This window comes from Brachyistius frenatus, unplaced genomic scaffold, assembly GCF_029030835.1.
Source record: "Brachyistius frenatus isolate BFR_SWC_R1_liver_20210118 unplaced genomic scaffold, ASM2903083v1 Contig_23, whole genome shotgun sequence".
Taxonomy (NCBI): domain Eukaryota; kingdom Metazoa; phylum Chordata; class Actinopteri; family Embiotocidae; genus Brachyistius; species Brachyistius frenatus.
This window is the reverse complement of record NW_027210622.1, coordinates 3,264,477-3,289,100: the sequence shown is the minus strand read 5'-3', so window position 1 is coordinate 3,289,100 and position 24,624 is coordinate 3,264,477. Positions and strand designations below refer to the sequence as shown.

Sequence of the window (24,624 nt, the reverse complement as noted above, 5' to 3'; positions counted from 1 at the left end):
TAAGTTACCTGATTTGACTAAATTTTCTTACTTTTGTGATCATTTATTTGGTTCAGTTATTGTTATTCTATTAGGCATTTGTGTTAGCATTTAATTCTTATATACTTTATAGCTATTAACTTTTGAGCAAGCTCTAGTGCAAGAATTTTCTTCAGGATGAGTATCTTATAACTAATGGTTGTGACATTACAGATATACGAGATCAAAAAAGTTCAAATACTAAAAAAGAGGAGTACTTACTGTAAGGGACACACTCATACTGGACTTCCAGATATTTGTATGTGCCGGGGCAGGGGTCAGGGAAGACGTCCGGTCCGGCCACCACTGCACACTGGGTACGGTTGTTACATCTACATGGAGAACATGGGTAAGGAGGCAGATATGTTGAATACATGCAGATTCACACATAAATCAACATCTAGCTAAAACTAGTTTGGTCTAATAAAGTGGCTTTCAACTGGTCCAGCTTAAGGACCCATATTTTTCCTTTGTCATTAAGTCGTGACCCAAATTTCTGAGCCACTTAAAAATGTATTTCACAAAAATAGTGCAGTAATTAAGTATAATTAAACATTAAATGAATAAAATAAGTTCAAATTGGGCTGAAACCTCAATGAAAAACAGCAAACTTTTCTTGAGCTAATAAAAAGGCAAACATACTTAATCCTAAACCACTTTACAGATGAGAGCTAAATAACTAATGATGCTAGGTTTGGTCGTTACTGTCATGACACCGTTGGCAGCAAACTACTGTATGCACTGCTTCATGGAAAGAGTAAATCCTTGAAATTCAATACAACATATACATACAACAGTTCTGCTATAAATCAATTAATATTCAGCTTGAACTGTATGCATTACACAGAAATGTGTCTTTTATTAGCTTGATAAAATAAACAGTGTAACAGAATAAAAATTTTGTGGCACTACAAACTCCATCTTCCAAAGTGATCGAACAGCTGAATCAACATCACTCGAAAGCAGTTTCCACATAAACCGAACATCGCAGCTTTCATGAAGGCAGGATTTATTGCAAGGCCATTGTATTAGCCTGCATTTGTTTTAGCTAGGGCCAATGCACTCCATAACACAATACCCGGATCCAGACACGTGATGTGTGAAATGTATTATTAGATTCACTAATGTAATACACCACATTTACCCTGACTCTTCAGAGTCATCTGTGTTTAAGGATCCTTTATGTTGACAACAGAGCAGACAATACGCCCTTACTGGTGAACCTGCAGTGAACATTACATTAATGGAATCATTGAGTTCACTGGTACACAAGGTAACCCACAATGGATACTGAAGAGCTGTGGCACAAGGACACTTGTGTATGTATGTGTGTTTGTGTGTGTGTGTGTGTGTGTGTGTGTGTGTGTGTGTGTGTGTGTGTGTGTGTGTGTGTGTGTGTGTGTGTGTGTGTGTGTGTGTGTGTGTGTGTGTGTGTGTGTGTGTGTGTGTGTGTGTGCATTTCTGTGTGTACAGTAAGAACAATAACCTGTCTTTGAGAGTATTTTGCCCCAGACTGAAGATAATTAATTCTAATTATCAGGAGGGCCCTCTCCTCTGACACATAAAATGTAAGTATTTCTCACTCTTATTAACACAGGTTATGGAAGGCAGCGTATTAGGTATATTTACTATGTGCCTGTCAGGGTTTGTGTTTACATGCATGTAGGTGTGCGGCTATAAAAAAAAAGTCATGACATTTATGTGTAAGTGTAATTAAACACACCAAGGCCCCTCCTCACAACCACAGATGATTTGTTGGGGGACGCCAACTGAAGCCCATAAATTATCATGATAGATATATGTAATAACATTAAATGCTACCCCACACTGAAGTGACACTTTATCTCAATGGCACTTCCTGGTTTAAATAAATTATTGAAATAATGTGAATGAAGAATATATTATGTACAAGAATAGGGACAAAGGACACAGGAGAAGAGAAGGGCTATTTTAAGAGAGCAGATGAGCCTTTTCTCTTCTCCTCTGAATATTTTCTTTCAATTAGTAAAACTGTTCTTTCTTTCCTTCTGCACACCTGTCAAACAGACAGCATTTACATTAAAAACATTCAGATTCTCCCATTGAGATATTCTTAATGAGCATGCGAAACCCCTTAAGCCTCTTTCCTTACAGTCATTCAACAATTTGCATAATGAAATATGCATGACAGCTAATTTAATTTTTTAGTCTAATATTCACATATAACACAGAGAACTAATGCAGGCTACAGAGACCTACTCATCATGGCATTTATTGGTGTGTTTGGCTGCCCAGTGTGTCTGTGGTCCACTGAAGGGTTATTGGAGTTTAAAAGGTTTAAAACTCTATGTGTTGCGATGTCTGTCTTATTCTAATAACAATACCCAGCCGTCCTCTGTTCTCTCTCCCTCCCTTCCATTTTCTCGCCTCTGTGCTTTTTAATTTCTTGCCCCGGTGCCTTCATCATCGGTCACCTGTCATCAGTGCAAGTTGTGGACTTGGTGGGGGACACAAAACTGACACTGCGCCTCAACTTTGCTCACAACACCCACCGATGGATACGACCGGCTGACCCACAGTGTTGAATTAAAGCACAAAGCCCCATTTAATGACCACACATTGACGGACATATTTCCCGGCGTAAAAAAGGTCTATTGGTTATGATGTCATCACACTGGGAGACAAGCGATTAGAGCTAACCGTTTCACTCAAACTCTGAGTGCTCAAAAGTGCTGCCAGAGGCGCAATTGTGGGATTAATTATTTCCACACCGACTTTAAGGTGAAGAAACTTCAACACTGGTAGCAGCAAGAAACCCAGGGGCTTTACAGAAACAATGTCTCATCCCTAAAGAAGGAAAACAAATCTAAAAAGATCCAAGTGAACTGGGCAGCGAAACCACAAGATAACAATAAGTCATTGTACAAAGCCAACAAAATGCATAAATAACTGAAAAAACAATGCGTTAAAAAAAAAGCCTGAAGCATCGAAACAGGCAGGCTACAAGAAAGAAAAGATGCAAATGGGTTTGAAAAAAGCAAAAGGGAGTAAATTTAACTTGTACTCGCTGTGGGTATGTGTATTTATGTCTGCTTTATGATACTGCAAAAACTGGCTCAAAACGTTCATGACGGAGTCATAAAGCACTGAAGGTTATTGACTGGTATTTTAAATAAAGGGTATAGAGCAAAGATTTGACATAATCTCTCTTCTGGCTTTATCTCTCCCCTATCACTCCTTCCTTCGTCTATTTTTGTCTGCACTACCTTTCTCCCCCACACTCTCTAAGCCAAGATAATAAGCCAATTTCTTTTTCAGCCTTTGTCTTCATCCTTCCCACCTAGGAATTATTCCTCTCTGTTCCTCCTTCTTTGTCTCTCATTCCGACTGTCTGGTTTTTTTCTGTCTGTTTATCTGTCTTAAACCCACTTAGCTGCAGTTCCCGAAGTCACACCCAGGTATATGTTGTAGGCCTCTTATTGCTGCTGCCGTTCTCTCTTTCTTTCTGTCCTCTCTCCCTCCTTATTACCTTTCTCATCCCTGCCTTCCGCAGGGCGTCAACTTTAGCTCCTTCTGTTTCTCTCAATCCCTCCATCCTTAGTAAAGCCTGTGCTGACGTCACCATTCTGTCTAAGCCAGTAGTCTGAGTCAGATCCAAAAAAGACTCCCTTATGTCCCCTGTACCGCCATCTCCTTCTCTTTTTTTCTGTTACTCTCATTCCCTCGCTACCAACATATTTATCCAGCAGCCTAACAAAACATAAAAACATCAGTAGAAATTCTCAATTCACGTCGTCTCTGCATTCTGACCCATGATTAATGTAGATGCAGAACATGCACACGCACACACACACACACAGACACACACACACACACCCCCGCACACCTTTACAACCATTTTTTTCAAATGCCAAAATGGCTTTATATTTTTTCCTGTGTGTTTCTCTTGGTGTTGGCAGAAAAGCTCTTTTTTTTTAATTAGCATGACCACATCAAAACAAGGCAGTGGCCTGGATACCGCCTTGCCCGCTGGCTTTCTTTCTTGCAACGTGCAACACACACACACACACACACACACACACACACACACACACACACACACACACACACACACACACACACACACACACACACACACACACACACACACACACACATAGAAAAGCACACACAAACAAACTATTCACTAACAAAGCCGAGCTGTGGCAGGCAGGGAAAGAGAAAGCTGCGATGCTGCAGTGGGTGCTGCTGTTGTTATTGTCTCTGATGTTTTTCACTTTGTTTGGCAGACCTCCCTTCACTCCATCTCTGTCTCTCTGTCTCTCTGTCTCTACCCCTCATAAACATTACTGACTGCGTAATGACTTGATGAGCCTGACACTGGCTGGTGGAGCGAGTATGGGGGTACGGGTTTTGCATATGTGCGAGCACATGCATGTGTCTGTGAGCAGATGTAAAAGGGAATAAATATTTGAGTGTGAATGTGCGAGTGCCTGCGTGTGTCTATGTGTTCGAATGCAGATGTGTTGAAGAACTATATAACTACAGAACAACTGAGAGCTGGGAACTAATCCTCATGAGTTGAAAGAGGTGTCTGAGAGTGAGTGACACACAAAGCTTAAGCAAAGTCCTCTGTAATCAACGTTCGAATACAGTCAGACCACTCCAGAGCACTTTCCGAGTGTGTGAACATGCTTAGCTCATTCAAACTTTCTGGAAAGTGTCTGAATATCATCACACATAGAAAAACACCAGTGCAGACAGACAGACTGACTGTGGTCAGTTAAGACTATAAAAACATCCCAGAACAGAACTAGACCTTTATACACATATTCAAACCTTCTCCATCACTCCTCCACACTCTTACAATGTAGTGCGCTCCATTCACTGTCTGTCACTGTTACTTCACTATGATGTGTCCTCAAAAAAAATCCCCTATGGAACAAAAAACTAGAGTCCATGGTATGTACTCTACTTTCATCCTAATGTAACAGATACCACAATGACAATTGCATGACTAAACTGCTGCCAATAATCAATAAGGGTCTAAATTCTCAATTTACTACTCAATAACATGCATTTTACAGAGAGTAGTGAATGAATGAACAAGACGGTGATTTCAGACAGTCTGGCAACACATTCTGTATATTACCATACAGATAAACATAGAATGATTCTACATTTCCAGAACTACATTTTTACCATATATATTTGATGTATATTTGATTGTGATACATATTAATAAGGATTAATGCTACTGCATCATATGCAAACTGTATCAATGAATGCATCTACACACATTCAATGCATAACATTTTGGCAGACACATAACTCTAAGGCTGCACAATTAATCAAATAGCTAGATTAATAGTCACTATGATTTTCTAACCGACCCACTTTTACTCATGTTGATATGTCCTTTTATATGTAAATAACTATTTCACATGGGCAGTCAGCCTAAACTGGTGATGTCTTAATTTGCATAAACCTTCAACAATGAATCAAAGCTCAACGTTACAACAAACAACCACTTGCTGTCAGCTGGTGTGTGCGTGCAATCTTTATGTTGACTTACACACATCGAGACATGGAGAAACTGAACTTGGGAAGGAATGCGAAGTGATTTTGGCTGAGTGGCCACACTGGGTTACTGTATCATTTGTGTTTATCATGTGACACATACACTGGCCCAAAAAGCATTTTTCCCTGAGTGCACCCCAGGCCTATAAATCAAACCAGGCAAGCGCCCAAACATAGTTTAGTTTAGTATAGCTTAGCATAACAAACATAGCAAATATCTAACTAATTATGGAATTATTTTAAGAAGGACCACCAGAACATGGATCAGAGGTAGTGAATTTACAACATAATATGGCACCATAATAGCTTGTGATCAAATTGACTCACTTTGTATTTAACTGTGCCAATTATTTTTAAAGCCACCCCCTAGCAGCCCTCAGTGGTATTGCACTTTAGGGCACTTTCACTTTTCAGACCCCGAGACTACATTCATGTTTATATACAGTCTATGGTCACAACCGATATGATATTAACAGAATCTGACCTGTTCAGTCCAATAACATTTGTAAAGCCTGGAGGAGCCACATGATTATTTTATTTAACTCCATTTATGTGTGCAGGGAGCTCACAGGAAGTCACACAGTTTGGCGAGTGGTGCATTGAGTTCAGAAGTGGAGTGTACTAAAACTAGTTATGTGAATTTCAAGCAGAACTACTATTCGAAATTCGCTCTGAACTATTCGATTTTTCTTCTAATATTTTCTCCACACAAAAGAGGGTAACACTGACTGCATACTAGGGATGGGTCATGATTTTCAATTTTTTTTTTAATCACCCTTAAATCTTAAAATAGGGAGGATGAGGAGAGGAGGACAATGAGGGAGAGATGAAACTGATCAGGGTGGGCTAGATCATTATAGAAGCCGGAAAAACACAAGAGCAGGAAATGAAGACGTGAGAAGAAACGTGAGACCTCAAAAACAAAACCGGCAGCAGGAAATATTGGGAAAAATGGAAACACTGGAAACACAAGAAGGAAAACATGTGTGATGACAGGGACAAGTGGAAAACTCTTACCACTCTCAGGCTGCTCCTAGCTAGTTTGACTGAAGAAGGACTTTAGTGCACGTGCTCTATCAGCCTAGAAATGCAGAAGAGCGAGGAAGCCCACAAAAGCTTGCCAGATGCATTTAAGGAGTAGGTATCAATTAAGACTTAACTTTCATAGGAATGAATAATGAGGCCTATTTTAAATGTGGTATCCAGTTCTCATTACAGCCATGGGTACTTCTCTACTCCTGAATGTGAATATAATGATTAATGATTTTCCAAAACCTTAATTTGTTCACTACTAGTTACTATAGAATAAAATGTTACAGGTATTCTTTCAGAAGTAGTGAACCAAGATATGTTCATTTCTAAAGCTTTTTTTTTTTTTTTTAATAAAAGACAAAATATTCAAAAACCTACATTGTAGTTCCTGAATTATTTTGCAACATGTTTCATAACTGCATTGCTGAGCATCTGTTGGCTTCTTTTTTTCACACTAGCAGGGACACTGACGGTTCAGAGTATTAAGAAATATCTCGGTAGAGCTCCCTCAGAGAGTTGTGCAATGGTCGGAACATGCAATATGGAAATATGGATTCATGGTGCGCATAATGTCACCATCTCATTCTTCTCTGCTTGTTCACCCACACTGTGAGGTAACTTGTAGAAAACTGACTGGAAAAACATGTTATGCTTTTGACAGTTGGAATCATACATAAACCCTGAATCAGGCAGACAGTGGAGTTACTGGTGGGGATGGTTGGGATGGCTCAGCACAACCTGAAATTATTGGAAAAAATAAATAATTTAAGAGCGTAAAGTAAAAGAGATTGGTACCTATGAAAACTATAAAGTGACATTTAGTTATGAATCAGCGGTTGCCTTGTGACCATGTTTGCCTTGTTAATTAAACACAAAAGTGTCTATGATTTAGACTGATGCAGTTGTCATTTTGTCTGTCCAGCACCCACAGAGTTTACATAGCAAATGTACTTGCGCCCATCTAAGTGTTGTTGGTGTTAAAATGAGGTGTGGTCAGGTGTATTGTTGGTGCATTGCTATGCAGTGAAAAGTGATTGCACCATTGACCAACAAAAACCTGGTGTAAAGTCAATGGTGCAGTATTTTACGGTTATTTTAAAGGCGCATTATAAGGATAGTAATATGCGTGTACATAGTCGGGTGCACAATGAGCTTACACTCAGCTTGTCCCGCAAAGGGAATTGCAGCAGTGTACAAACATGCAAAAGATTAAGACTAATAAGATTATAAATTTGAAAGATTATTATTGTTTACATCAATCTACTTAATCTGCAATCAATCAAATCTGTTCCCTCTGCAGATCCCTCTGATATTATAGCAATCCACCAAGGTGCAAGTGCACCTGGGTCTTAAATGGAATGGGAGATAGGAGATCTGATTGGTTTATTTCATATAATGCCCAAAACACACCTGTGATTAATTAAGTACAACCGTTTAACTCATGAAGAGTACATTCGGACACAGCCTAAATTCACTTGCACTATGGACTTTACTCTACTGTTTGCTGTCATTCCAGTAAAACATAAAAGAAAATAAACACTACTTTAAAGGAATTGCGACAAGTTAATACCACTATTAAACTACAGTACAATATCATCCATAAAATTTGAAAAAATACATTATTAGTGAGCCAAAAATATGTGCTATGTTAAGAAAAGAAAAAAAAAGATTTATAAGCGTGTTACTCATTCTGAAAAGAAATTAAACATAAATTGACAAACTGGGAAAACATTAAGCAGAGGGAGTATTGCAGATGAGAAAACCATAAAATAAAAGATACTTTGTGAAAATCACAAAAGGATGGAGGAGAGATGATTTCACAGGGTTCTTTATGTCTTGCGGGAGTTCAGGAAGCCCATTTGACAGCAGACAGAGCATAGTTACTGTATCTTGCTACAGGATAAAAAGCTGTTAGACTGGCCACTCTCCCTCCCTCACACACACACACACACACACACACACACACACACACACACACACACACACACACACACACACACACACACACACACACACACACACACACACACACACACACACACACACACACACACACACCACATATGAGATTCCTCGGCTACTGGCCTCGTTCCTGCTTTATTAGCTCCCTGATGTGGTTATACACACATACTGTATACAGTGAGCCCATTTGGAGATGGACAAATGGAGTGATGGGAAGGGACGGAACAGAAGGAATAGAAAGAGCAGCAAGTGTGGAAGGATGCAGAGGAACTGAGATGTAGTAAGTAATTGAAGAGTTATGCAGGGATTGTGATTGACGGAGGGAAAGGGAGCAAGAGACAGGTGCCTGTGTGTTTGTACAAGTCTGTATATATTTCTACCATGGGGTATCGTGAAGCACTTGCATCACATTCTGTGCCAGCACCACCATACCACATTTATGAAGAAATGACAGCCCTGTCTCTCTCTTTGTCTTTTTCCCACACACACACACACACACACACACACACACACACACACACACACACACACACACACACACACACACACACACACACACACACACACACACACACACACACACACACACACACACACACACACATAAATGCACACATACGCACTAACACACTCCACAGCAGTCCCTGAATGTGTTTCTGTCAGCTCTCAAGAAGATAAGCCACAGGTAAACTGATGTTGTTTTGCCTACTGGGAAAAAACTTTGAAATATTTTACTTTATTAATATTTGGCTGGAGGATGCCACTCTCTCCTATTTTTCATTTTTGACATATAATATGCAATATATACTGCGCAATACACTGCATGTGCCTGCACTGTTTACTGTTGACACTGCACGCAGCACCTCCTTGTTCACCTGTCATTCTCATAGATGTACAATAGGATAAAATATAAATTGTATCCTGAAAGATATCAGTTACAGAAAGTGACTGACTGAAACCACTCAAGTCAAGTGTAGAGCATGAAATGAATACAATTTTGATTCAGAGTCCAATTAAACAAACTACAGTCAAGTCAGGGAAATCAACCATTGGCACATTTCTGGGAAAAGACAAAACATTTTCAAATTGAGGTACAGTAGTTGTAAGCTTTCTCTCTGCATATAGAGGACTATTTTTATGCAAATGAAAACCGTGCACATATTTCTGCTCCCTGCATAATGCTTGTGACATTGTTAAGATAATATATGAGAAAAAATGGTCAGGGTGACAACACAGCTTGATTTCAATGTGGCTGCAGGAGACGTTTTTTTCATGCTAGGCAACAATGAAATTAATTATGGAAAGAAAGTGGATGTGTAATTCATGTTAATTCGGTCTTTTAAAATGACCTCAATTGTTAGAATATCCTATTTAGAAAGTTTTTACAGAATATTATCATTTGAGATAATAAAGTGTTTTACAAAATGAAAACTGCCTCATAATAATAATGTTTGTTTTATTATACACAGAGGTGAATAAATGATGAACACAAACACTTTTTCCCCTTCTATCTTCCGGCAGGTTCACGGCCAAGAGCTCCGCCATATCTCCTTTCCTCCCCTCCCCTCTTCCAGTGGTAACCATGGCAACTTCCACGTCGTCCGATTCCAGGACACACTCGGGAAGTCTTCCTCCCAATTTCACCTAGTAAAATTCCTTTGCTGATATCCCTGCGTTTCTGTCTTGCCTAACATCTGTTTGTGGATTTCTCTATGTGACACCTCAGTCTTCACAGTTTAATCCCAACCACCTACTTACACAAACTCCAAATCCTCCTAAAAGCTAAAAGAGGAGTAGCATTTCATGCTGCCGGAATGTCTCTCCCGATTGCTGAGAAGCAGAGGAGCGTGTACGACACCAGCACCATCAGGATGATAGAGCCACACCACACCGAGACACTGACTTGTAGGATTTAGTCAGCCACACCTCGTGTGGCACAAAAACAAATTATATTCAAGGTGTTGTGCCTGTGTGTGTGTGTGTGTGTGTGTGTGTGTGTGTGTGTGTGTGTGGTGGTGGTGGTGGTGGTGGTGGGGGTGGGGTGGGGTGGGGTGGGGGGGGGGGGGGGTTGTTATATGTGTCCTGGTTTGAATTTGTGCTTCAGTGTCAAAGTGTCAAGTCAGTCAGGTAGTCAGTCACTGTCTACATGTCAGCATGTCTGAGGCACTGATTCACGTGCTCGTCTCTGGATGTGTCAGACTGTGTGTGTGTGTGTGTGTGTGTGTGTGTGTGTGTGTGTGTGTGTGTGTGTGTGTGTGTGTGTGTGTGTGTGTGTGTGTGTGTGTGTGTGTGTGTGTGTGTGTGTGTGTGTGTGTGGGTGAGATAGAGAAAGAGAAAGTGTGTGGTGTCTAGGCCATTCTCGGCCAGCCATGTAGCTTTTGGTGCTCGGTGAGGCATGATAACTAAGGTTAGCAGAGCCATGGTGACAGGAGAAGCGGGTCAGACAGTGGAGACTTCAACATGTGGAAACACAGAGGTTTGGGGAAAAGAGCACACTTGTCAGTCAGGGTGGATGTATATCTGTGCGCAAGTGGGTGGATGGAGGACAAAAATATTATTGATGAGATTTCAAAGGAGCATATAAGGTCTTTGCCGTCTAATATATAAAGGAAGGTTCCTATATACACCTTGACCTGTTCCTGAATCTGTCGATCTTTGAGTATATCTTCATTTCTATGCATCTATCTGTGTGTGTGTGTGTGTGTGTGTGTGTGTGTGTGTGTGTGTGTGTGTGTGTGTGTGTGTGTGTGTGTGTGTGTGTGTGCATATATGTGTGTGGGCCCTAATTACTGCACTGAGCAAGGGTGACAGTTGGGCCCCTAGGGTGCCGCAGGGCATCTCATGTAACCGTGGTGACTATATGACGGTGGCAGCACACACTTGCATACAGCAACACACACACACACACAACACACGCACACACATTAAGTAGGACATTTCCAGAAATGACCTCATTCAGTGGGAAGCAGGATAGTTAATGGAGGAAGGAGAGGAGAAGAGTGAACAGATCGAGACAGAGAAAGTCAGACATAGATATAATAACAAGATATAATTGTTAACACCCTGGTGAGTCCACCTTTGCAAAACACACCGCATTTGCAAGACAGTGTCACAGCCTCGGTGCAAAGCTTCAATTTAGCAGATAATATTGTTTTTTGTACTTAGTCACTGGGCTGGAATAATCATCAGAAGTGTAAGATTTATGTAAGGTTCACAGCATTTATTTATTTGTTTCGTTGTCATTATCTGTTCCTCCTCTCTTCTTCTGCTGTCTTTACAGAGATGGATTAGACTCAGATGGAGAAGACAGATGAAGTGCAGGTATGCCTGACAAAAAAAAAAAAAGTGCCAGCCTGTATAGCATAGTTCACATAGTTTTAGGCTGCAGCACAGGGCTAACACTACATTGCAGTCTGTGATTCAAGTGGTTTTCTATAATTCAGAGTCAAAGGAATATAACTTCAGAGGTTTCTTTACAGTCTCCCGCGTGAATGGTTCAAAGTTGCTAGTGCATGCTCACTGTACGCACATACACACTCACACAAAAAAAATACAACTACAGATGGACACGTTCACACGAAAGCATGTATTTCAAACATGTACATACAAATGCACTGGCACACTAGTCTGGTGCCTTGAAGGCTGAGATTCAGCTCTGAAGGGGCAGGTTGCCAGAAGAAGTTGACCAAGCTCAGGGAACTGATGAGAAACTCTCACTTTGTTTCAAAGTGTGTGTGTGTGTGTGTGTGTGTGTGTGTGTGTGTGTGTGTGTGTGTGTGTGTGTGTGTGTGTGTGTGTGTGTGTGTGTGTGTGTGTGTGTGTGTGTGTGTGTGTGTGTGTGTGGGTGGGAAAGAGAATGTGTGAGACTGCATCAGTGAGCAAGCACACGTGTCCATGCATGCATTTATGTGTATTTATTTATGTGCGCACACAGGGCTGGTGCACAGTTGTGTGTTTACAGGGATGGTGCACTTAGGTTCCCTGGGGCCGCTGAAGGTATCATCAACTGTAGTATATTGCAACTAATAAGCCCGATGCAGTTCAGCCTCAACCCCACCTTTTCCTAGAACTTGGGAAAGTAAAAAAAAAAAAAAAAAGCGAATGGAAAAACAGGAATGGCAGAGAAAGCTAAAACAGATGGTGGCAAGGAAAAGTGACAGTGCGGGCGAGAGATATCAAGAGGGTGAGAGATAGGAGAATAATAAATAAAGCATGTTGTTATTTAACACTTCCCAAAGCAAAGAAAGGAAGAAGATAGGAGAAAATAGAACAACTCCCCACCCGAGTCTTTCTTGTCAAAGTGGTTTTCTTTTATGTGGAAGGATTTTTTTTGTAGAAGAAAGGAAAGAGAGAGAAAAAGGACAGCAACCGAGAGAAAGAAAGGAGGGAGAGGGGAAGGGAAGGGAGAAGGGCAAACAAGGTGATGAGGTGGGAGAGGTGGTATAGTGGTGTCAGGGGAAAGTCTGTTTGAAGTCCAGAAGTAATTTTCTAACACGATAGCTGTGGCAGAGGTAGAAAAACAGAGTTTGTGAGCCTGTGTGTGCTGTCTACACATTCTTCAGACTGTCCACACTCCCAGCCTCAAGTGCCCGAATGCATGTGTGTGAGATTAAGAGGGAGAATGAGAGCGAGTGCGCTGAAAGGCACTTGGTCCATGAAGCACTCAAGTATCAGTAAGGGACAAGGAGTGAATTGTGGAGCATCTCCTCAGAAGCCACCAAGTTGTTTTTTATGTGAATAAATCTCTCCAATTTGCAGGCGTTTCAACATTTTGACTTGCACCGCTCCCCCTGTGCACAATTGAACAAACGACCTTCAAATGTTTCTGTTTTGCTGATATAACTCTCTCTAGTAATACTTTGAAGTACACTCAACTCAACCTGCCTAACCAACATTAGCAGGAGTACTGGGTGGTATACCAGTTCATCCGATATACAGGTTTTTAATTAAGCCGCAATATGAATTAATTATTCAAAGTGATGAAACAACTGCTGTTACTTCAAATTAGACAACGAGCTATACATATTCATCAGCCTGAGGTTACATCCAGATGACTACCCTTCTGTTGTGATGAATGGAAAGCATAAAACAGTTACAGTTATACCTTTATGACACAACAATGAATATTCTACCACTAATTCTCTTTAATAAGTCAATCACACAACAATTTGTATGTACAATTTGATTGTACGTTTATAAAATAATATCACCAAACGGCATGCTGGGTACACTTGCTAGCTAGCCAGGTGTAGCCTAACAGTCTGTAAACAGCTGGGAGAAGCTACAGTACATTCAGGAACAGAAAAAAAAGAAGAAAGGCTGACTGTGTAACGATGTATTGTAATGTCAGTGTATTTTCCAGAGTACCAAGTCAAAGAAGAAAATAATAATTAACACAGATTCTTTATCCTATTGCGTAATACATACATGCGATCATTAAATTGTCTTTATATTGTATATACTGCTGAGAGTAGAATAAGCCAATATAAACCTATATATAGGCCAAGTCAATGAAAAAATATAAATACACAAATATAAATAAATTAAAATAAAATTGTGATATACCAAGAAATCGGCAGAATCGTAAAAATACAATGATACAATTTTTGGGCCATACTTCCCAGCAGTAATTTGTAGCTTTCAACATTGAAACTGATCCTAATTTAGGAATCTAGTGCAATTGGGAAGATTTTTTTTATCAAAAGGTAAAACTTTAAGAAAACTCTTAAAGACCTTTAAACAAATAATTCTCAGTAGCCATTTTGAAATAGAGGCCCTTCACTTCAAACCCGATAAAATAAAGTGAGTCATTGAACTGAGGCCAGTATATCACTAAAACAGATTAAGCGTAACTTTCATGGCCACGGCTTCGTTTCCCCTTCAACCCAGTGTATCCCAATGGGGAGATAATCTGGGAAATGCAGCGGTATCAGGTCCTTTCTAGGTTGCCTGAGAAGCCTTGTGAGACCCTCCGGAGATATGAGGCTTTGATATCAAGACCAATTATGTGGTATGGGCACACACACACAAACATACACACGCGCACACACATGCACACATTCACAAATACACGCACACACGCACATGCACGCACACACTTCTTGGTCTTGGAGAGTGGTGGGGAGGAAAACAAAGAGAGAATGTGATACTGAGGAAACACTGGGCAGGCGGAACATGCTCTGATTTTATCAGCCAGTTGAGCTGAGCTTGAAAGCCAGAGATGATACAGACATAGAGGGAATGAGAGAGTGGAACCCAGACAGGCTGAAACAGAGTGAAGAAGAGGGATGTGCAGTTATGGGAAAGAGCTGAAAGCATGGGCAAAAGCCCTGATGAAGCCTTCAATGTGTATTAACAAGTGCACACACACGTCCACTGGACATGTACACGAGCACACACTCAAATATGAACTGAGTGCATTTATGTGTAACGCTGGTGCTTTTAAAACACACTCACTGCATATCAGAGCTTCGTTTGTGTCTGTGCACATGCAATATTGTGTGCGTAGACACAAACAAAGGCTCACTCAGAGCCTCTCGCACCACACACAAACACTCACTGAAAATATACGTGATAAACAGTTGTTTCCGGTCTGAGTCACCTCCACAGAGGATCCCTGAAGATTAAGTTTGGCCTCTGGCTCTGCTAATTGGAGCTTAAAGTCTGGTGTAGCCCCTGGGCAGTGTATGCTGTGTGTGGTACATGCTGTGTGTGTGTGTGTGTGTGTGTGTGTGTGTGTGTGTGTGTGTGTGTGTGTGTGTGTGTGTGTGTGTGTGTGTGTGTGTGTGTGTGTGTGTGTGTGTGTGTGTGTGTGTGTGTGTGTGTGTGCCTGTGTATAAATTATGGATGGAATGGGCTGTAGGAGAGTGGCCACACAAGCAGCAGCTGCCAGAGCGAGTAGAGAGACCGAGCCAGGCCAAAGCAATCGCAGTCGGAGCACCGCCACATTACACAGACAGGTGGTTTGATAGGGAAACAGCGGAGAGAGCATGAGCGGAAAGATAACAGAACTATAGAGACAGAAAAACATGGGAGAAAATAGTGGGACAGCAGTAAAGAGCACTCAAAGTCAAAGTAACACGTGATTTTACTATTTTTGTGCCGCTATTATTTTCCAGTTACTAGTTCCCACCATTATACTGACTTTGGACAAAAGGTTGATATTGTAGAGTGTAGTGAACACAACTACAGTATATAAAAGTAAAATTTTAATACAGCTGACCAAAAACCAAAACTTATTTTTTCCACCTCAGAAACATCGCCATGGTGCGGCCGTTTATAAATCACAGATGCTGAAAAGTTGATTCATGCCTTCATTTCTAGCCGACTGGACTACTGTAATGCACTTTTTACTGGCCTACCAAAGAAAACAACAGAGAGACTTCAGCTCATCCAAAACTCTGCAGCTTGAGTATTAACCAGAACCAAAAGAAGAGAGCACATCAGTCCAGTTCTGGCTGCTCTGCACTGGCTGCCTGTAAGACACAGGATTGACTTTAAGGTCCTTCTCCTCACATACAAAGCTCTTTATGGGCTCGGACCGAGTTACATCGCTAACTCTCTGGTTAACTATGAGCCTTCAAGAACACTGAGATCATCTGCTGCTGGTTTATTGGAGGTTCCCAGCGACAGCTGAAGGAAAATTGGGGATTCAGCTTTTGTCAGTTCTGCTCCAAAGCTGTAGAACAAACTACCTGTTAGATATCAGGGAAGCTGCTCAGTTTATACTTTCAAAAGAAAGCTCAAAACATATCTCTTTACTTTAGCTTTTAACTAGCGACTGCTGAAGCTCTCTCGCACCTGCAATGCTCTTGAACTACCACGTCTTTGAAATGCATATTGCTCATTTTATATTTTAACTATATATTTTGATAAAACTTAAAAAGACTGATATGTTGGTGAAAATGGAATTTTAGTAGTGTACGAACGGGTTGGACCCGTGTGAGTTTTTAACCGAGGTTTAGCAGAAACCTGGAGGGACACTGACGAGTCTACCTTAATGAATTTACTAAGACCACAGCAGAAAAGGAGATTTAATTTCTAGCGTATTACTGGGTAATATAGACTGTGAAGTAAAGTTCTAGAAAAGTGCACAAGACGCACAACTGCTATAACTGCTGTTTCCGCGACTTCATATCATAAATTGAATCCTAGAGAACGATGCAAATCAAGTCTACTTGTATTAATTTTTATGTAATTTATCTGTTTCTTATGCATTTTATCTGTTTTATCTAATTTATTTTCTATATTTTTAAATGTTCCTTTATATCTGTAATTATCTTGCTGTGTAGCACTCTGAGCTGCATTTCTTGTATGAAAGTTAATATACAAATAAAGTTTATTATTATTATTATTAAAAGACCACTCCTCCATACCAAAAGATAGTCCCAGAAAAACTAATACCTAATCTTTGTTTACAAAGCAGGTGGTAACATAATCATCAAGGTAAAACAAAAATAATTATTGTTATTAAAGTAACTCTTCACTGTTTATTATAGTACATTGTCAAGTGAGGAAAGGAGGTAGGGGACAGGACAGAATTATTGGATCTTGCAGCCCAAACAATAAACACAGCTTTTCCTTTACAGAAGTGAAATACAGAAAAGTAATTTTCTAATCCTAAATTATACTTTGCACTTTAGGGATGATAATTATATTTAAACTGTTGCTATGTTGTTTGATTAGCTTGTCCAAATGTACCTCAGTGTTTATTATTTCGCTTACAAATGCTGGTATTTACAACCCTGAACATACGTTTTATATATTTATTTATATATATATAATTTTTAATAGATTTGCAAAAATGTCAAAGAAACTTTTTTCACGTTATCATTATGGGGTACTGTGTGTAGAATTAGTTTTGGCCCCTGTAGTCACTTCCAAACATGGGTGGGAATCAGGCCATTGTCGGATAATGAAACTGGGATACCTAATCCATATGTATCAAGTCTAAATTTGTGACAGTCACGTAATAATAGTATGGAATGTCACAGTCATAAACTACACATCTCAAGAATTGTTATTTTATCAAAGAAAATCTAAACTAAACATGTATTGTAACCATTGTCGATAATATAAAACAATAATGTTTTTTTAAAGCTATAGTTTCTGTTGCAGTGTCAGGACAGGAGGCAGTCACACTGGAGAGGCATATCAGGGAAGTGTTACCTGCGAAATGTCCATTGTCTGACATGGTTCTGCAGCTTTATGGCATTGTACTACATTTACAGAAGGAACTGTGAGCAGCAGAACCGGTAATGGGTTACCCTGGATTCTACTGATTGTCCATCAACTTTGTCCTTTTTTCCACTGACTTTGGCAGGTGTTGGGTCTATTTATGTTGCTGTTGTTTGGTGTAAACCTTTTGAAAGTGGGTTAACATGTAAGTACTTCAGAACTTGACACAGATACTTGACCAGGATTAATTCTAAAAGAATGACTGACACTATATACCTACTGTAGCTGGGATTTCTGAGACTTAAAGAAGTAAAGGAATTCAAAGTGTTGCTGTTTTGGCTCTGTCTTTGTGCCATTAGTCCACCTAGAACATTGCGCCAAACCATACCATGGGACAAACATAATTAACAAAGCAAAACACAATTAATTTTGTTCACTGTGGTTGTCCAATTTTGTTCTGCAGTCCTCAGAAAATTGAAATGGTTCTGCTCCAAAGCATCAGACGCTGAGTTTTAAACCCTCACAAACATTTGTACTTCCCACATGTCTCGTTCATTCAATCCTAGACATTCACTGACCTGAGTGACATGATCTTGTATGCATCAGGCAGGTAGCACCGAGTGTTCTCCATCTGAGCGGGGTCCGAGTCGCAGATCTTGTCATCAGTGCGGCCGTAGTTGGCGCTCTCGATCATGATGACATCTGTGCCCGGGCAGCGTAGTTCGATGGGGTAGGACTCGCATGACAGCTCCCTGCGGACTACTGCCATAGGGATGGGGGCACGGCCATAAACTGGACACACAAACACACATTGGTATAAAAGAGTTCATTGGTGTACTGTCTGGCCTACCTACTGGAATACTGGAATACCAGACCTAATGGTAGAGCTGTGTTTGATTTATGTGGACGCCTATGTTGTACAAGAATATGTTGTGTTCAACTAAAATTGCATTTGTACCCCTCCCATATAGACTTAATTATCTACACTATATAAAAGCAATGACATCACAGAATACTTTTCATAAGGCTGTGTCCGCTGTTGCAAGTGAACCAGCTTGGGAATTGCTGCTTTGCAGTTCACAATTTTTGAAATTATTCTAAATAAAGAGTAATTGCTTAGCAGTTTCAACAGACACTTAAAGATGCAGCGATTATTCAAAGATAGCAATGCCTAATTATTCTCAGAAGTTGCATATTTGATGCATACATCCACTTGTACTGCACTAAAATAGGAAACGTCATTAATTTCAGTGAGGCTGAATCTATTGAAGTGAATCTTTTTACTGCTTTACTCGCTTAATGCTTCTCCTTTGTTATCTAAAAAGAAAAAAAGAAAAATAAAGAGTAACTACACTCATCACTTTCACATGTCCGTATTCTTTAATTAAGCGTTGTATTTAAACACCTCATTCATATTTTCTTGTGATTAGTTGTGATATAGACAGATATGAGTGATGTGATATTGATGGTGTGGAGCTGCATGTTCCCAGGGATTTTGGGTTGTTGTGGTGTAGCTAGGATGTTGTTATTCTCTGTTCCTGAGAGCAGAAATCCCTGGGAGCATCAGCCATCATCCCTTGATAGATAAGTTATCAGCTCAGGTGTTCGCTTGTGTTGTTCAAGTTTGTCATCTCCAATCCATACTGCAATATTAATGCAGATTTGATTATGTTTAACTTTAGACATCATACTGTGTGGCAACAGCTACCTCTGCCTCACCAGCTATATTTGGTGCAATATACATATCATGCATTTCCCTTGTTGAATAAACAAATAAAATATATTAAATCCAGACATGACTAGTGTCTATAGCATGTGGGCAGAGACTAGTGAGTGAGACTGCTTACAGCTCGAAGAACACATCTGTCAAGACCTTTCAAATAAATATGTGCACACGTGAAGTGTATGAAAACACCAACAATCAACACATACAGACTACAACATCCCTGAAAAGCAAGGCACGGCACCATCTTCCTTGCTCTCCCTGTCACGGTAACCATAGCAACCGTTTCCTCCCTCCCTTGGCTCTCTCATTGGATAGACGAGCGTCATGGTTACACAAATGCAGCAAAGAATCTGAATGAGCTCAATGACACTCTGCCCGGCCCGCTCAACTTAATACTGCCCTTCACCACATCACACATCACACACACACACACACACACACACACACACACACACACACACACACACACACACACACACACACACACACACACACACACACACACACACACACACACACACGCACGCACGCACGCAGACACACACACACACACACACACACACACACACACACACACACACACACACACACACACACACACACACACACACACAGGAGCACACATGCATACAAATGCTCCAAGTGATGGAATGTAGAGGTAGAAATTCACAGCCAGTAGAGCCAATATCTATGTCGTGCTGGTACCTGAGGGCACAACACTGATAATGGCAAGGGCTAGCTTAGAGATAAGACTGATATATAAGTGACATTTACTGAAAATGTCCTCTCTAATGAACAGACACATGCACACACACGCACATATATGACTGCAGGCTATGATTAGATCCTAAGCTCACATTCTGACAGGATGCGTGTCTCTGTAGTAGCTGAGGATTTGAGGGGCATCATGTGTATTTGTGTGTGAAAGAGGAGCTGCACTGGGTCATGATTGTGTTAATACAAGTGTTAGTTTATGAGCTTTTCAATAGCTGTGTCAGGACTGCCTTTGTGAGCATGAATATAATTTTGAAGAGAGGGTTAATTGAAGCGTGTGGGGATCAATACACAGTATTGTAAGGCAGCTGTCTAGACTAGCTTTGGATCAGATGTCTTACAGTGTTGCCTTGCAGGGTGCCCATTGGGCATAAAGCAAGCATTATGACACACACACACACACACACACACACACACACACACACACACACACACACACACACACACACACACACACACACACACACACACACACACACACACACACACACACACACACACACACACACACACACACAATTCAAATGAGGGGTCTGCCTGTGTTCCAATTAAAAACCACTCTGCCTTCATGAGCAGGAGTAAATGCTCTGATTCACGCACACTGTTCTGTCTCGTCTGTCGCCTTTTAATTTATTGTTTTATATCAGCTACCTCACCTATAAAACTGCAGCGTTTAACCTTCCTCCAAAGTCCTCACTACACACATATTTCTGTCATTTTTTTCACATGCACATGCAGTGTGTGCCCACATTTAGCTCTGTGTCTTTGCCAACATGTAATAACGTGCAAGCTGGCAAGTGCATGTTAATATGTCTGTCATTAGTTGTGTAAGTGGTGACAGAAACTTGGCAACCACGGGCAGTACAGACAATCTTATTCAGACACTCTCATTGCCTCAGGGGGCTGAAACAAAAGGATATCGATTTTTACATTTGGGCCAAGAACAAGAGAGTGGCGAAAGAGTTGGAAGGATGGAGAGAAGGAGAAGGAGAGGGTGAGAGGGAAGAGGAGAGAGATTTAAAAGGTGATCTCTCACTTGAACTGGCAGAGCATTTGGCTGGCGCAGGTGTCTGAAATGTGCCTTTTCTGTCTTGAGCAAAATAATGCATTTGTAAGTGCAGACGATATTTTAAAGGGTAAGGCGCACAATATTTTACTGTTTTTTTTGTGTGTTTTTTTTATCGATAAATGAATTGATCCCAATATTTATTGTCTGTGTAGCTGCAAGCTCATTTCTCTGTACTCTCAGTTTATGTCAAATACAGATTACTGCTCACCAAATAAATGCTAGTTGGAGGTGCAGGGGCTGACATCCAATGTATGATGGGGAAACCATCTGTGCAATTATATCAAGGATAACTTTTGATCAGGGCCCTTTTCTCTTGGAATGCTGGTAGAAGGTCCCTGACTAAAGAGGTTCCTGAATACAATAATATGCACAGATGTTTTTCCTACACTGTTGCACTGGGTATCATTTTTTAAAAGTCAGTAGTTTCTTTTTAATGAACATCAATACCTTCTTTATTAGAATGACCGTGGGCATGTATCCCATGTAGTATCCCATGCATTAAATAGTTCCCATCAAACAGTATCGACAGATCTCTGGGTAATATTTTACAAAAACCCCAGAGCAAACATGTTCAAGGAATTACAGTTCTTCAAATATATTTATATTTTATATCTTTAGTATTGGCAAATAGCCTTGGAGCTGAGGGTTGGGAAGATTGAAAGGATTCAGAAATTAATATATGTTGCTTTTCACAGGATCTTCTGGCAAGAAAAATATAGAATAACACATTTTCCTTTAACGTTTTGGAATATGCATGTATTTTCAACAATCTGTTTGAGGTTCACTACAGTGACCTTCACTTTTGAACACCTGTAGCTAATTTCAACATGAACATGTCCAGTCTGACAGGTAAAACATCAGTACATGCTAGAAATGTCCTCTAAGCCCCAGAAAAAAAATACATTTTCCTATTTGAAAATTCATGTTTTCCTGTTCCTTTATATTTGTCTTCATAACCCTGAAATAATGACAAGACACGGCTCGGTGGAGAAGATGGAGTGCTTGCTGCTGTGTGTCCTCAAGCTAAACTGTCTTTGTCTCAACTAATCCCTGCTAAGTATAAACAGCATGATTTACATATGTCGACTTATTCTTTAGACCTTGATGCAAATACCTTTGACTGAAACTCATCTCTTGGTGTTCAAGCAAAGCCCTCAGTGTTTGTGTGTCTGATTGGCTGCTTGTGAGAACTTCCTGTGTGTGTGTTCATCCATGAGTTTTTAAGAGGGATCTGTGTCTATGTGGGTGTACAGCATTTCAACGTTCACTATATCATCTGTGTGCATGCATGGCAACAGACATGTGAACGAGTATATGCTTGTGTGTGTGTGTGTGTGTGTGTGTGTGTGTGTGTGTGTGTGTGTGTGTGTGTGTGTGTGTGTGTGTGTGTGTGTGTGTGTGTGTGTGTGTGTGTGTGTGTGTGTGTGTGTGTGTGTGTGAGTGAGTGAGTGAGTGAGTGAGTGAGTGCGTTTCACAGATACACAATGTGATTGACAGCAGCCATTAATAGGATTAAGTCCAAGTGGGCCAGAGCTCCTTCTTGGAGTCTTCAAAGCCTACTGTCGCAGGGGAGACGAGGAAACATACAGATGACCTACTGCGGCTGTATCTGCAATGAGCATGTGTGTGTGTGTGTGTGTGTGTGTGTGTGTGTGTGTGTGTGTGTGTGTGTGTGTGTGTGTGTGTGTGTGTGTGTGTGTGTGTGTGTGTGTGTGTGTGTGTGTGTGTGTGTGTGTGTTATAAATATGCACAGGAATAAGATAGAGGATACATGTAAATTAATAAGTCAGTGTGTGCTTCATTAGTTTTGCAGCTGCTATGTTTCTAGTAAGTCTTTGGGTGTGTGATGGTGCATGCGCAGTCAAAGCTGTGCAGTAAAATACCACACTTAAGGTTGTAGTTTGGATAAATCTGTTTTTCTTACATAGTAGATGAAAACATGTGGAACTGAAGTCTCAGCATGTAGTGTGCTTGTAAGTAAATAAACCAATAATGAAATCATGTTAAAATAGCACTGCGACAAATACCATCACTGTTTTGTAATAATTCATTTTAATTATTTACACCTGTGTTTTAATGTCACATGTCAAACATCCATGAAAACAGGGCTGAAAAACTGGAGTTTTGTCTGCAGTCACATGGGCTAACAATAAGCTGGATGTTGACAGTAAATACTTCCAAACCACAGGCTGTTTGTATGTTCAACCACAATTTATATTTTCTGTTGCTCAGGTGACTAAATAAAGCTCTACTAAGTAACAAAATAATACATAGAGCAATGCAATCAACCATTGTTACTAATGTAATTTGTTTTTGGGTGAGTAATATGTAATAAGTAACACGGTCTCTTACCGATGGCAATGGGGGCAATCAAGGTCGAGATGAAGAGCAGGCATCTGGCCCACATGACGTCTGAGGATGACCTGGAAGCAGTTATGGTGGTACTTCCTGCTGAGCCCAGACGGTCTTGTGGTGAGCCGTTTCTCTCACAGCTCAGTGTTTCTGACACCATACAGGCCTGCAAATTGACACACCGAGAGGATTTGCTCACTTGGTTGCCACATCTAAACACATTAAGATGCCCCAAGTAGTCCATTAGACATATGGTTAAAAAATGATATACACTGTATATGTAACTCCGCACAGTGTATACACCATTGCACAAGTGTATGCTCACTATATCACACACATATTGTAAATCCTCCTTCAAATTCTGCAGCTGCTGTCAGTATCATCAGCAATCATTAGACCTTGAAACATTCCTTTACGAATTTCTATAATGTCTAAACAGTTTACATAGAGCTTATCTATAGTTTGTCTGAATATTTTCTTTCAAACAACAAATAAGCTTCCTGATTATTACTGACAGACTGCTTAAACAACAAACTGTTCTTCCACCTGAAAGGTTTATGCTGCACTCTGTGTACGGCGGATTGACATTTCAACAAACAGCCCTTTACTCAGGTCAGTGCAGCTTCCTCTAGACATATATAACAGTAGACTACACAGTAATCAATGACTGTCTTAAACAATACTGAAAGAAATACAGTGAGCATTGAAGGATTAGGAGGCATAACAGTAATGCACATAGATGCTATAAAAACCCGAGAATAACTCTAGCCTAAAACAATATAAACAGTATGAAAAATGTGGATTATCAGGTAAAGTAAAATTATTAAAATGAAAGATGTTTGTGTTGGTGAAAAATAATAATTTACTATAGAGACTGTTTATAACACTGCTGTACAGCAAAAGCACATCATTCTAAGAAAAGTGCAAGATTAAGGTTGAAAATTGAAAAGAGATC

At 40.3% G+C, this 24,624-nt stretch overlaps 1 protein-coding gene across 10 annotated transcripts in view; it reads right to left on the bottom strand.

Annotated features, from left to right (window-relative positions):
- adgrl3.1 (adhesion G protein-coupled receptor L3.1) overlaps positions 1–24,624 on the bottom strand; it is a 125,765-nt gene that overhangs the window by 68,873 nt on the left and 32,268 nt on the right. For all 10 annotated transcript variants that reach the window (XM_069697415.1, XM_069697417.1, XM_069697416.1 and 7 more), the window contains exons 3-5: positions 23,670–23,835; positions 18,327–18,540; positions 241–350 (exon numbers count right to left, since the gene is read on the bottom strand). In XM_069697415.1, the coding sequence (XP_069553516.1) occupies positions 241–350; positions 18,327–18,540; positions 23,670–23,829 (484 nt within the window). In that variant the 5' untranslated portion in view covers positions 23,830–23,835. The remainder of the gene's footprint in view (positions 1–240; positions 351–18,326; positions 18,541–23,669; positions 23,836–24,624) is intronic.